This window comes from Macrobrachium nipponense, chromosome 34 (genome assembly GCF_015104395.2).
Source record: "Macrobrachium nipponense isolate FS-2020 chromosome 34, ASM1510439v2, whole genome shotgun sequence".
Classification (NCBI taxonomy): domain Eukaryota; kingdom Metazoa; phylum Arthropoda; class Malacostraca; order Decapoda; family Palaemonidae; genus Macrobrachium; species Macrobrachium nipponense.
Genome location: NC_061095.1, coordinates 26585277 through 26600096, shown reverse-complemented (window position 1 = coordinate 26600096; position 14820 = coordinate 26585277). Strand labels below are relative to the sequence as shown.

The following is a 14820-nucleotide window of genomic DNA, read 5'->3' as shown; positions in this document are numbered from 1 at the left end:
CCTTGAGATTACGTAAAGTTTACATATTCCCATTGTTTAATATTATCATGTGTCCTTGTAATACTTAACGTAATAATACCAGCATAATGGAAATTATGACTGTATAGCACAGTACATGCATAAAAGATGAACCAAAAGTTAATCGTGAAATAAATTCGTAAACACTTACAAAGAATGCAAAAGATGACAAATTTTAAACCAATTTGTATTTTTCATAGCTAACAAACCCTCGATCTTAACAATTCGATTATTTCCCGCGCAAGTTGGTAACTGGTTTTTTCTATACTGTAAGGGCATACAATCAACACAGTTTTCCTATACTTAATGGACGCACAGTACAGTTAAAGAACTGTCACAACACAATTTCAAAGGACGAACAATATTATACACATAGAATTCTCAGAGAAAGTTTGAAAAAATAATAAGACTAAACATTTAATATATGCCTCAGCGTAAAGATTCCAGACAATGCCATTCTAATCTTATATATAAGCTGAGAAGATTATGCTTCATCAGCATCAGAATAAACTGAAAGATACTTTCATATTCAGTACTGTAATTGAATAAAATACACACTACTCACTCAGAAATGGGTATTCCAGGAATATAATCTCCTCTCTCATGGAGTGAGCAGTACTTGGGTTTCATCATTTGGAATGGAGAAACTGGTCCAGCATCCTTAGCAATGCTATCTACAACTATCACTTCCTGTAATCAAAGAAAACATAAAGTCAGACCTATACCATGAAATAGTGTTGGGCCACATCTTGTAAATATGCATACTTTTCTCCTGATCCTTTGACTCCCTGCTAAGATTGGTTGCCTATTTACAACTAGTTTGACTAGGTACATGGCATATGGGAATTAAATTCCAGACTTGGCATCCCCAAAACAGTTCTATCACGGCATAAAACCTAACAATGAAAAAACTCCAGACTTGGCATTTGCCAACTCAGCGTTCTATCACATCAAATAAAACCTAACAATGAAAAAACTCCAGACTTGCCATTTGCCAACTCAGAGCTCTACCACATCTAATAAAACCTAACAATAAAAAATAACAATTTGTCGAAAATTGTATTTTTCCTAACTATACAAACCTGAGGTCCTTTACAATAGGAATGTAACTTGTGGCAGCTGGAACCGGTTGTAAGCTTCGAACAAGGGAGTTCGGTAGTTAACTGCTTGTCCGACAGTCAGCGCACCGTGCGACTGGAAGGTGAAGATCCACTTTGCTTTAGGCCCAGGTAAAAACAGAGTGAAGGGTGGCATGAGGTGGGACTATGTGTAAAGGACCTCAGGTTTGTATAGTTAGGAAAAATACAATTTTCGACAAATTGTTATTTGTTCAGATACGAATACAAACCATCGGTTCTTTATAATAGGAAGACTCACGTCTTGGTGGGTGGAATCTGAGTCTTAAGAACAGACTGGTGTTCGTCCAACCTTGGTTCCCTCCCTGGTCATAAGAGCAGAGGGAGGGATCCTAGCCTCTGTCCAATGATCGGGGTATGTACCACAGGATCAATGGTCAGACCTCAGGACCTAAGTAATAAGAGGGAGGCAAGCGTACCTCTTAAAACTAGCAAGCAAGAACTTGTTCCTATTGCAAGAGGCAATATGAAGTCATGGGTTTGATCTCTTGTTGGCTTCCACTCCCCCCCCCCCCCCCCCCCCCCCCCCCCCCCCCCACCCCCCCCCCCCCCCCCCCCCCCCCCCCCCCCCCCCCCCCCCCCCCCCCCCTTGTGGGAGGAAGTGGTGGATAATCACTTCTATCCCTAATGAAAGGGATAGGATAGGCTCGGTCGAGTGGCTTACCTGCATCGCCGCCTGTTCCAGCCTAGTTGATTGATTGATTGATTGAGAGTTATCTGGCGTCACAACTACCAGGGTCACCGACGCCGAATACTAAATGTGATCTTTTAACTTTTATAATATATTATACAACATTCAAAATAACTTAATCTTTATGAGAGATATATAAATTTGATTTAAAAAATAAATTAAATTTCTGATAAAAATAAAAATAATATTCCGATAAAAAGAATTGTGATTGATACATAACAGTAAAAACTATTAAAAAGAAAAAAAAAATGCATATACTAAGACAGCACAGCGTCAGATATATTTGAGAAGACAGCTTCTTTGATAAAAGAGATAAATATTATTAATACATGTGCTTTCTCCCAACAGTTTGCCATGCTATAATTACCCCCTGCTCCACTACTATAACCTAAAAAAACGATTCCTAAGTTCCACCAGACTGGGACACTCAACCAGCAAATGCCTAACGTTAGGTTTTGGAACTAAGTCAATCATCACAGAAGGGCTTCATTCTCCCCAGCCATCAGAATAGCCACGAGTTTAAACGCGTATGGCCAATACGTAATCTACACAATACAATCTCCCACTTCCTTGGTATTAGGTCATATTTCCAAGGGTGTGTCTGACTAGTAATTTCTTTCATTTTATTGGGGCCTACTCTGTCCCACTGAAGTACCCATAACTGCTGGATGGATTTCCATATATCATAGAAATGTATCTCGATATGGAAACCGGAGGGCATTTTCTCGGTACCAAAGTTTGCGCTGCTGATTTGGCTAGCTTGTCTGCCTCTTCGTTTCCCGATATATTCACATGGGCGGGAACCCAACAAAATGAAACAATGCTGCCTCTATTTTGGTGCAAAAAAATCCACTGCAAGATCTTCAACACCAAGGGATGATCAGTATTAAAGACTTCCAGGGACTGTAGGGCACTTTTGGAGTCACAAATATTGTATAGCTACAAACTGGGAGAGTTTGTAATATGTTCCAGTGCTATTAGGATGCCATACAATTCAGCTGTAAAGTTTGAGGCAACAGAAGGAAGTGCACCTCTTCGGTTAAAAGATTCGCTAAAAACCCCATATCCAACGCCAGCATTGGACTTAGAGCCGTCAGTAAATATAAAACTTGTATCTACATGCTCTGATACATGCTCTAAAAATATGGACCTCATTTCCTCATCAGATTATCCCTCTTTGCTCCACTGAAGTACCTGCAGAATTTCACATCAGGTTAACCCTAACCCCCAGACAGGAGTACTGGGATACACAAAGGGACAATGGGAAATTTTTAATATTCGTATCCTCTAAAATATTTTTATTCTATAGCTAAAAGGAGTGGGATACCTTGGATGACTTTCGTAAAAACCGTTAAAAATATTTTCTATTTGCCACAGCAAATGCCAGAGATTTGGGGAGTCTTTGCACTCTAAACCAGTACCGAAGTAATGATGACTGGCGATAGAGTTCAAGGGGCATCTCTCCTGCATCAACTAGCATACTAGGTATATATTGGTGACGAACGGAAAGCTCCTGTGGCTATACGAATACCTGAATGATGCACTGAATCTAAAATTCTTAAGTTAGATGAGGAGGCTGAAGAATAAACTTCACAGCCATATGACAGCTTTGACAAGATTAGGGATTTATGAAGCTTTAGTAAAAGATTTCTATCAGCTCCCCAACTGGTGTGAGAAAGCACCTTCAAGATGTGTAGAGCTTCTAGGCTCTTTGCTTTTATATGTTTGATATGGGGGACCCAAGTCAATCTACTGTCAAAAACTAGGCCTAAGAAGCATGCTTGTTCTACACATGGAATTATACGCAATACAAATGGAGGTCTGGAATCAGGATGCACTACCCTGATCCCGACAGAAGTGGCAGCAGTAGTCTTGCTTACAGAGATTTTAAAACCCTGTTTCTCAGCCCAACTTACTATTTTATTTATTGTTAATTGTAGCTTCTTTCTGCTACAGTCATCCGGGTGGCAGCAAAGGATATTGACAAGTCATCCACAAACAGTGTCTTTAAAACCTCTCTTGGAATGACAGCTGCAACACTGTTTATGGCCAGAGCAAAAAGTGTTACACTGAGAACACTACCCTGGGGAACACCTTCTTCTTGGCACTTTTTCTCTGATAAAGTACTGCCAACTTTAACTTTAAAATACCTACGATGTAAAAAGGATTTCACAAATAAAGGTAATTTGCCTCGTAGACCACTATTATGCATAGTCTTCAGAATCCCATGTCTCCAAGCGTGTCATATGCCTTTCCTATATCAAAAAACACTGTCACATGGTGTTGCTTGGAGGCAAAGGCTTCACAGACAGAGGCTTCGAGTTGCAGTAAGATGTCCAGGGTGGAGTGCATTTTTCGAAAACCACACTGAGAAGGCGTTAGAATATTGTTGTGCTCTAGATACCACATCAGTCTTACATTTACCATTTTTTCCATCAATTTACATAAACAACATGTTAAAGCAATGGGGCGGTAACTTGCTGCACAGAGAGGATCTTTTTCCAGGCTTAAGGAATGGTATCATGGTAGCTAATTCCCATATGGTAGGGTAGCTGCTTCAATCCCCATATTCTATTGATAATACTTATTGTAAAAAGTTTTGTGTTCTTTGAAATGTATTTAAAACATTTCATAAGGAATCTCATCTGGACCAGGGGCAGTGTTCTTGCTCCAAGCTAAAGCAGAGTCAAATTCCCTTTCAGAAAAAGGCATATTATATGATTCAGCTTTGTTTGCTGAAAAGTCAAGTACCTGTTGTTCTTCCATCATTCTGAAATGATGTCCTGGGGAACTATCTGATTTTTCAGACTCGAGCAAAGTGTTCAGAAAACATATCACTAATTTCTGTGGCATCAGTAACATGATTATTATTCAACTTAAGTACTGGAGGAGGACTGGGTGTAAATTTACCCTGAATTTTTCTTATTTCTTCCAAATGCCTACAGACTGGTGTTCTGCTGTTAATAGAGGATACATATCCGGCCCATGCTTGTCTTCTGGCAGCTTTCATGGCTTTTCGAAATCGTGCCCTACACTGTTTGTAAATTATGACATTGTCCAAGGTGCGATGTCTACGGCACCTGGTCAATGATGACCTGGTAGCTCGGTGTAACAACCTTAGGTCTTCTGACCACCATGGTACTGGCAGTCTCCTGAATAGTCCTTTAGTTCGAGGAATTGAGTGTAGACCTGCAGTGTGTAATGTTCCATTGAGTAGATCAATGGCATCATCTACACTTGGAAAATCTTTTGCATCCCCCTCCAACTCACTCAAATCTTTGAATTTTCTCCAATTTGCTTTCTCCAAGCACCACCGTGGTGATCTCGGGATAGGTGGACCATCATTGGTGTCGATCACAATTGGAGAATGGTCACTGGTATGCCAGTCATCACTTGTTCTCCAACTAAAATCAACACTGCAGTTGGAGCTACATATTGAAAGGTCGATGCAGGAGACGGTGCCTGTCTGAATATGGTAATGAGTAGGTTCTCCAGTATTAAGAAGACCTATATCTTCAGTTTCTATTAAAGATGCCATCATATTCCCTTTTTGATTTGATGTTACATCTCCCCACAATGGATGTCTACTATTGAAGTCACCAAGTAGAAGAAATGGCTCTGGTAGTTGCTGCATCAAGTATATCAAGTTCTCTTGGGAGACATGGCTATTGGGTGGAATGTAAAGGGAACATCAAAGTTATATTCCTTCTTCAATCAATTCTTACAGCCACAGCTTGAAGTGGGAGTATTTAGTTTCACTTGGTAGTGTGGCACATCTCGACGGATGTAGATGAGGGATCCACCATGATTTCCCACCTCTAAATCAAATTAGTTCTATGTGAACATATTCCCTAGGACAAGGTGTATATTCACCTAGCATGGTCGCTGCAAAACATTAACCTACAGGGGAGTGCTCATAGATCAAAAGCTTGACTTCCTCATACTTTACTCGCAGTCCCTGACAATTCCATTGAATAATGGAAGTGAATTTATTTATGTTTGGGACCAATATTATGGTTCCTTTTGACAAGATTGGGAGAGCTCTCTTTCCTACTAGGGGGAGGCATTTTAATGGAAGGCTTTGTTGGCCTCTTGGGTGGAGTTGCCTTCATAGAGTCAACATCTTTTCCTTCAGTGTCCTTGACACTGAAGGGTTTTTTAGTTTCTTTACTCTCCATCTCTGTCGAGATGGAGAAAGCAGAGGTGTTCTCTAAAGAGACCACCTCGAGAGTGTTTGTATTGCTGGCAGTAGCCAGCTCTGCCTCTAATGAGGCAGAAGTACCAGCAAGAACTGGCACCAGGGGACCAGCATCTGCTGGTTTGTCCTCCAAAGAGGAATTGGCACCAACAGAAGCTGGCACCAGACAAGCAACCACTGGCCTTGCCTCCAATGAGGCAGATGGTGGAGGGTGTATCTCAACTGGCACTTCAATTTTTTCCAATTCCATACTAGGGCCTTTCTTGTTGGTTCTTGTGAACCTTGTCTTTACTTTCTCATCATCAATTGACTCTAATGATTCAGTTAGCTGTCTCTTTAATGATTCTTTATTTGATTCTACATTTGTGCTCCTAACTTGGGTTTTTTTATTTGTCTCTTTCTTTTGGTTTCTTAATTTTGCTACTACAGTAGCAAAACTTAGACCGGGTCTTACAATCTTTGCTTTGGCTCTCTCTCGTGCTTCCTTAAATGTTGTTCTTTCTATTACTCTAATGGCTTGGATTTCCTTTCTAGTAAATTATATCACACTCTGAGACTATGATGCATGGACCCTCACACATGAACACATTTAGGTTCCCTGGTGCACCTACCATGCTCATCTTCCTCCCACAGTTGACAAAGACTGCAGGATTTTCTTGCAATTTAGATCGGCATGATTGTAGGGTGTGTCCAAAATGCTGGCAATGGAAACACCTTCTGGGTCTCGGGATGTACTGCTTTACCTTAAACCTATACCAGGCTGCAAAGACACATTCCGGAAGTCTTAAGGTGTCAAAAGTTAATATTAAGGTAGGCTGAGGTATTCTGTTATTATCAACCTTCTTCGTCATCCTGTCCACCTTTATTACACCCTGGTCTTTGTTTTTATTCTGTTAAAAGTCTCTCCTCAGAGAAGCCATCAACTGAGGGGCATAAATCAAGCCCTTGCTGAGTTCAGGCTGGAGTGGGGAGTACACTCAACCGTAACTCCCGCAAGGTCCGACAATCCAATCAACTTGATACTTTCCTCTGGGGAGATGCTTTCTACCAGGAGCATGTTTCCATTCTGCGGTGTTATTTTTGGCTGTCTGCCACAACATTTAACGATTTCCTTATGCACTTGAAAAATGTCTATATTGTCACCTTCTAGCTTTAAATTAAGGTATTTATTAAAGGAATTGGGTACAAAGACCCAGGAGCTATTTCATATTTATTATTTTTCTTCATGGCAAATGGTTCCAGTGTGACAATACTGGAACCAAGATCTTTTTGTTTAGTTTTCCTGCTGTAATTATATTTACTCGTATTGCTTTGGGTCGTCAACTGTGTCCGTCTGTCATTCGGCCCAGGGATACTACACTGATCCTGGGGACCAACCATGGAAAATTGATGTTTGGGTTCCGAGGACAAGTCCTTTGATGAAAGCATAGGGTCGTCAACAGAAATAGGGGGGGTTGCCATAAAACGTAAAATACATAGTTCATCCAGATATTCCCCATACCCACCATGGAGTCACACTTAGAGGACGGGTCATCCCTTTTATTAGGGTCGTCCTAGGGGTAATTACTGGATATACACACTATCCCCAGTGCTAAGGCGTCATGATGTCCGTCGAGATCAGACCCGGCATTGAGGATAGGGTTTGACATTAAACTTTCCCCTCGCTCGACCACGTCAGGTACTAGAGTTCTACAAGTGAGGTGGCATGCCGTCCATCCTCACCCTCCTTCAAATCCCAAGATTTAGACTAAATCATGTCCAAAACCAAGCCAATAGTCGTCATCATAGAATCCATACCTTATAGGGGGAGGAAGGCAGAAAGATGAAATGTTTTTAGTAGAAGAAAAAGGGCTGACTTATTTCGTTGGATCAAAAGCTGGGCACCAAGGCCCAGCGAGAAAGCAGTTCCCACCAGGCATCAGGGCCCAGCTGCTGAACCCTAAGCCCCCCATCCTCGGCAAGGCTCCAGCCTAGTGACGACTGCGTCCCTCTGCCCACAGGTAGAGGGAGAGAAAAAGATGGAGAAGAGAAGGCCAGTCACACTCTCATTCACTCATCCATTCATGCAGTCACACAAGGATGCGATGCTGTTCTGTCCGCTCGGGTGCTGGGTAAGCTACACAACGTGTTGAGCAGCCACCAAGGGTCCCAAGGAAAAAGTATCCAAGGACCTGTGGGCTATATCCTGAAGGTAGAAGGAGGTGAAGGTGGTCTGGTTGGACCAGACACCTGCCTTCAGGACCTGCGCCACGGAGAAGTTCTTGCGGAATGCAAGGGAAGGACCAATACCTCTGACTTCGTGGGCTCTCGGACGAAAGGTACGGATGTCGTCGCTACCATGAGCTTCGTACACCCTCCTGATCACCTCACGCAGCCAGAAAGAAAGTGTTCTTGGATACTTCTTTCTTGGTCACCCCGGTGCTAAAGAAGAGGCGTCGACACTCAGGCCTGAGGTGCCGAGTTCTCTTCAGATAGCCCCGTAGCGCCCTCACAGGACAGAGCAGCATCTCATCCGCATTGTTGTCGGTGAAGTCCATTACTGAGGGGATTGTGAAAGACTAGAACCGGTCGTCAGGGTCTGAAGGATTCTGAGTCTTCACTACGAAGTTCGGGATGAAATAGAGCGTCACAGATCCCCATCCCCTGGAATGCTTGACGTTGAAGGAATGACCATGTAGTTCCCCTACTCTCTTTACCGATGCCAGGGCCAGCAAGAAGAGTGTCTTGAGGGTCAGATCCCTGTCTGACGACTCTCGAAGTGGCTCGAAGGGACTTCAAGTCAGACTCTGAAGGACAAGTCACATACCATCCCGGGGGGCTTAGTCCCCTGGGTGGGCAAGACCTCTCGAAGCTCCTCATAAGCAGGGAGATCTCGAACGAATTCGAGATATCCACTCCCGTCAGTTTCAGGACTAGGGGCCAGGGCGGCTCTGTATCCTTTGACTGTGGGGACGGAGAGGAGCTTGTCTTGGCGAAGAAACACGAGGAAATCCGCTACCTGCTGAAGAGTGGCTCTGAGAGGAGATAGACCCCGTCTACGACACCAACCACAGAAGACGGCCCACTTTCCCTAGCACACAGCTGCAGAGGACTGTCTGATGTACCCAGCCATCTCTGTTGCTGCTCGGCGAGAAAAGCCTCTCGCTCGCAAGAGATGGTGGATAACAGCCAGCCGTGAAGATGTAGGGACTGGACTGACTGGTGGTACCGTTCCACGTGTGGCTGGACGAGAAGGTTGTGCCAAGGGGGAATCTCTCTCGGTGCTTCTGCAAGCAGAGCCACCAGGATCATCTGGAGATTCGGGGTGACCAGCACTCGGCTGATCACCTTGCGAATCAGGCAGAACGGGGAAAGGCGTACGCGAAGAGGTTGTCCCACAGGTGTTGAAGAGCGTCCTCTGCAGCTGGCCATGGGTCGGGCACGGCTGAGAAGAAAACCTGAAGTTTTCTGTTGTGCCGGGTGGCGAACAGATCCACTACTGGACGCCCCCACAGGTTGAAGAGCCTTTCCGCCACGTCTGGGTGTAGGGACCATTTGGTCCCTATCACCTGATCCCGACGGCTGAGCTTGTCTGCTACTACATTCCTCTTGCCTGGAATGTAGCAGGCTGACAGCTCTACCGAGTAGGCCACGACCCACTCATGCACCTGCAACGTCAACTGGTGCAACGGGAGGGACACTAGGCTCCCCTGTTTGTTGACGTATGCCACTACTGTAGTGTTGTCGCACATCAACACCACCGAGTCTCCCATCAGATGGTCCTGGAACTCTTGGAGAGCAAGGAACGCTGCCTTGAGCTCCAGGACATTGATGTGAAGGTGCTTGTCATGACGACCCCACACTCCTGCAGCCAGCAACTCCTCCAGGTGTGTGCCCCATCCCTCGGTTGACGCGACTGAAAACAGCAACATCTCGGGGGGGGGGGGGGGGGGGGGGGGGGGGGGGGGGGGGGGGGGTGCAGAGAGGCACTCATCTTAAGAAGTTCCTGTCGTCCAGCCACCAAGCAAGGTCCTGCCTCACGGGGAAGTACGGTGGGTCTCTTGCCTGTAACCAACTCTCCTTTAGTCTCCACTGGAGAGACCACAGGTGAAGATGCCCGTGAGGGACTAACTTCTTGAGTGACGAAAGGTAGCCGATCACGACTTGCCACTGCCGAGCTGACTGCTCTTGCCGAGACAGGAACTGGTAGGCTGCCTCCCTGAATCTGCTGATCAGCGAGTCCGCAGGGAACACTCGCCCTGCTACCGTGTCGATCAGCATACCCAGGTACTTCATCCTCTGCTTTGGCTCGAGATCGGACTTCTCGAAGTTCACAACGATCCCCAGACTGCAGCAGTACTCGAGAAGTCGATCCCTGTCCTGTAGCAACTCCCGCTCACCAGGACCAACCAGTCGTCGAGATACCTCAAAAGACGTATCCCTGATGAGTGGGCCCAAGCAGACACCAGAGTGAACACTTGTGTGAACACCTGTGGGGCGGTTGAGAGACCGAAGCAAAGTGCCCTGAATTGGTACACCGTCCCGTCGAGGATGAAGTGGAGGTACTTCCTGGAAGATTGATGGACGGGTATCTGGAAATACGCGTCCTTCAAGTCCACCGAAAGCAATGAAGTCTTTCTCCCTGATGGAGTTGAGCAAGGAACATGCCGTCTCCATCGTGCACCGCAACTGGCGAACAAATCGGTTCAGGGGAGAGAGATCTATCACCGGGCGCCAGCCCCCCCAAGACTCCTCCACCAGGAAAAGACGGCGGTAGAAGCCTGGTGAACAATCCGATGATCTCCACAGCTCCCTTGCTCAGCATGGCTTGGACTTCCTGCCGAAGGGCTTCGTCCTTTGATGTTCCAGATACGTAGGTCTGAAGGTGGACCAGGTTGCAGGTGAGGGGTGGCTGAGACTTGAAGGGTAGTAGATACCCCTCCCGAAGGATGTCTACTATCCAGGTCTCTGCTCCGTAGCGCTGCCATGTTGCCCAATGGCTCGCCTGGCAACCCCCCCAATTCCGGCAGCAGGTGAGGGGGAACGCCGTCCCCAGAGTTTCCCCCCCTCTCTTCAACTTCTTCCTAGCTCCCCCTTGTGGGAAGGAGGGCTGGGAGGAGGGCTGATGGCGACCGCTCCTGGATGAAGTCGAAGGCAGAGTCTTTCCCCTGGGCTTCGACGACGCAATTGTCTTAGCCGCAGTCGTTCGAGGCTGCCCAGACGCCTTTGAGACTGCCTGATGGACTAGACGGTCACTCTCATCAGTGCGCCGTCGTTCCACCACAGCGTCCACCATCTCTCCTGGGAAGAGAGAGGAGGAACTCCGCACTGGTCCGTTTCAAAGACCCAATGCCGTCTCACGCCCAGCCGCCCTGGTCACTTGGGTGAGGACTGCGTTCCTACGCCCAAGTACCAGGTTGCCCCACAGGTTTGCCATTTGGTGGGCTAGGTAGGAGATGGCTCTACCTCCAGACTGGCACAGTCTCCCGAAAGCCAGGTCACCTTCAGGAGTGATATTTCCCAAAGTGGCCGCGACCTTAGACACCGTGAGGGACCACAGGTCTAACCAGGAGACTGCCTGGAATGCCGCCATGGCGGTGGATTCCAGTGCAAGTGCATCTTGCTGCGTGAACCATAAGTTCTCCGACAGAAGCTGCTGCAGAGACACCCCCGGAGTTAGCCTAGCTAGCTCCGGGTTAACCTGTTTGGGCGGCATAGGATCCTCCGAAGGCACGTAGTATCTCCTCTGTCGCAGTAGAGGCGGAGGAAGTAGCTTGAAAGACCTGCCGGACCGTAGCGAACCCTCCTGTCCGGAGACAAGCGACTCCACCTGGCCCAGCACCGAGTCAGCCAGAGCCGATTGCGGCAGACCCACCGTCGTCTTGGGTTCCTTCTTAGGACCCCAGAACGACTCGAACCAGGACGTGGGCTAAGAAGGTGGGAGCAGCGATCCTTCCCCGAGATCGTTGTGCTGATGAATCAGCGCAATAACCTCTGCAAACGACCTCTGGATCTCGGGAGTGACTGCGTCTTGAGGAGTAGGACCGTCAAGTCCCTCCAACAAGAACGCCTCTCGAGACCCTCCTCCTTCGGAAGGAGGAACAGCGACAGACCCCTCCTGGTCTCCTCCTGCCACTTACGCATACAACCTGGTCGTTCCTAAGGCCGTGCCTGGCTTGTAGGGCGTCGTGGTGGGACCGATCGCCAACCCGCAGTGGCGATCGAGCTGCAGGCCTGGTCGCGTGGCTCTCCTGGGGAGAGCGGTTGGACAGAGAACAGTGGCTCCGGTCCTGAGCGTCAGAGGAGCTGCTGCTAGTCCCCCTGCCCGGCCGGTCCCGGTGGGAGCGGCGGTCAGGGGACCTGCAGAGACCACTGTCGCGGTGGGAGCGGTGCCTGTCCTCACGGCGCGTCGGGCCGCCGTGACCTAGGGGACCTCTTCTTAGCCTCAGCCCACGGCCGGTCCGGGACCGTCGCGTCAACCCTGGTCACCTGTGGATCGCTACAAGAGCAATCACTCGCCTGGAGAGAGTCACTTGAGCGATCCTCGCCAGTCTTCCGCTCCATGCCTCAGTCCTGGCGCCGAGTGAACTCGGAACCCTGAGCCTTGGCTGTACGGCCACCTGCAGGTGACCGTACACTCAGACTTCTCGCGAATGAGAGGCCGAGCCGGAACCTGGTGTAGCGGCAGAACCCCTAGCACCAGGTGAGGAAGTACCGGCGTTAGCTGGTACCCCTCTGGTCCCTGTCTTCTTCTTCCTTGCGGAAGGAGAGACGGGGCCCCCTCCCGAAGGAGCGGGAGGACCAGCGGAAGAACCCCCTGTCCCACCGGAGTGAGACAGGCCCTTAGAAGTTCCCGAAGGAGACTTCTTAGGGGGGGGAGGCAGCCTTCTTCTTCCTCGGCTGTGAAGCCTTGGAAGTCGAAGGGGAAGTGGCGGCAGCAGGCGACGACGAAGACGACGACGACACCTTCCTCCTCTTCCTCTTCAGCTTCCTCAGGACAGACATCAGGTCCTCCATCCAGGATGGAGCGGGGGCTATTGCCGAAGCAACACAGCCTGTCTGCACCTGTTTGGAAGGACCCGCGACTGGGGCAGCAACAACACGGGCAGGAAGGACGTTGGTAGGGGCTGATCCAGGCACGGCAGGTACAGCAGGAGGTGGGACAGCGGTCAGCGACATCCTGGCTATGGGTGGAAGGTCCAGGGCGAACTCTCGGAGCACCGAAAGTCGGGGGCCGAGGCGAGAGCAGCAAACCCAGGCAGTGGAGACATGACCCTCCCCGAGAAACCAGCAATTGGGGCCTGCACAGCACCTGAGGGTGTCACCGTTGTCACATGCTGGTTGTACACAAGGTGAGGAGGGGCGGCATACCCCGGGGTAGACACGGTGGTGGTGGTCACCGGCCCATGAGTGACCAGAGCAGCACCTGCCAGGTGATGCAAAAGCCCCCGAACGCTAGGTGTCCCCTGAAGGCCCAGCAAAAACCACACCTGGCCGAGGTCGTCGGCCGCAGCAGGAGCACCTGAGGAGGCAAAGGTCAGGTTAGTAGAAGACCCCGAGTACAGTTGGATGTCGGGGTACCTCAGCCCCCTCCTCCACGCTCGACGGATCAGGCGAAGAGAAGGAACGAGAACCCCCCCTCCCCCCCACAGGGGAAGGAGCCATACGCAGGAGCTGAGATGGCGGCAGGAGGGAAGACGATGTGTCTGTGACCAAGGGAGTCGCCGGAGAACCTTCCGAGGACTCCCTGGCAGGCTTACGTCGCTTCCTCCTACCCTCATATCACACCCACTGCTCCTCCGACCAAGATATGAATAAATCACAAGGCTCGGCGCAAGAGCATTCGCGCCCTCGGCACCGAGTTCACAAATCACGAGGATCCACTTCGGGAAAGGAGTGGAAGGCCCCACACTTACGGCCCTCCACACCAGGGCAAACTCTGCGGCTGATGGGGGGGCGTGGGGAAATCTCCAGCTCACGGGAATCCATAATCACAAAAAGAATAAAAATACAAAAGCACAAGTACTTACAGTATTTTTAAACACACAACACAAAGCAAACCAAGTTTGAGGGACACAAAGCATACGACGAAAGGCGGGCAGAGAGAGGTGGAGAACACGTCTTGTCAACCAGCGCGGCCGAAAGCAAAGTGGATCTTCACCTCCCAGTTGCGCGGTGCGCGGACTGTCGGACAAGCAGTTAACTACCGAACTCCCTTGCTCGAAGCTTACGACTGGTTCCAGCTGCCACAAGTTACATTCCTATTGTAAAGGACCGATGGCTTATATACGTATCGGAACTAATAGTTTAAAAGTAATTCATATTTTTTCAAGGTATAAAAACCTTAGCCTTTCATATACCGAGTGCTCCTTCCATATATGTACTGACTGAGAAAACAAAAGAACAACATACATAGGTAGGCCTAGACCATTATTCCCTCATCTCACCAACCTATGCTCACCAATGTTTTTCTAGTCATGCTTGCGTGTGGATGTGTGATAAATCTCATGTACTGGACACTGTGCACCACACATGATCACTGTGAGCAAGCAAAAAGTTTGCCAGTGCATGAGCTTTATCACACATCCAAACACATGCCCAACTAGAAAGCCCAACTAGAAAAACAGTGGCGAGCATAGGTTGATGAGAGAAGGGAATAATGCTCTAGGCCTACTTATGTTAGTGAATTTTGAGTTCCTTGTGAAGGACCATAAAGGACTTTTAGTGTCAGAAGTATAACGCTTGCTCTCTGTTCCAACTTCCAAAAATGAATTTATAAACTTGCATTCCTTCTAAAT

General features: G+C 48.3%; 1 protein-coding gene across 3 annotated transcripts in view; it reads right to left on the bottom strand.

The window, feature by feature from the left end:
* Positions 1–14820, bottom strand: part of LOC135207989 (putative helicase mov-10-B.1) — a 221559-nt gene that overhangs the window by 181718 nt on the left and 25021 nt on the right. For all 3 annotated transcript variants that reach the window (XM_064240068.1, XM_064240066.1, XM_064240067.1), the window contains exon 8: positions 584–708. In XM_064240068.1, the coding sequence (XP_064096138.1) occupies positions 584–708 (125 nt within the window). The remainder of the gene's footprint in view (positions 1–583; positions 709–14820) is intronic.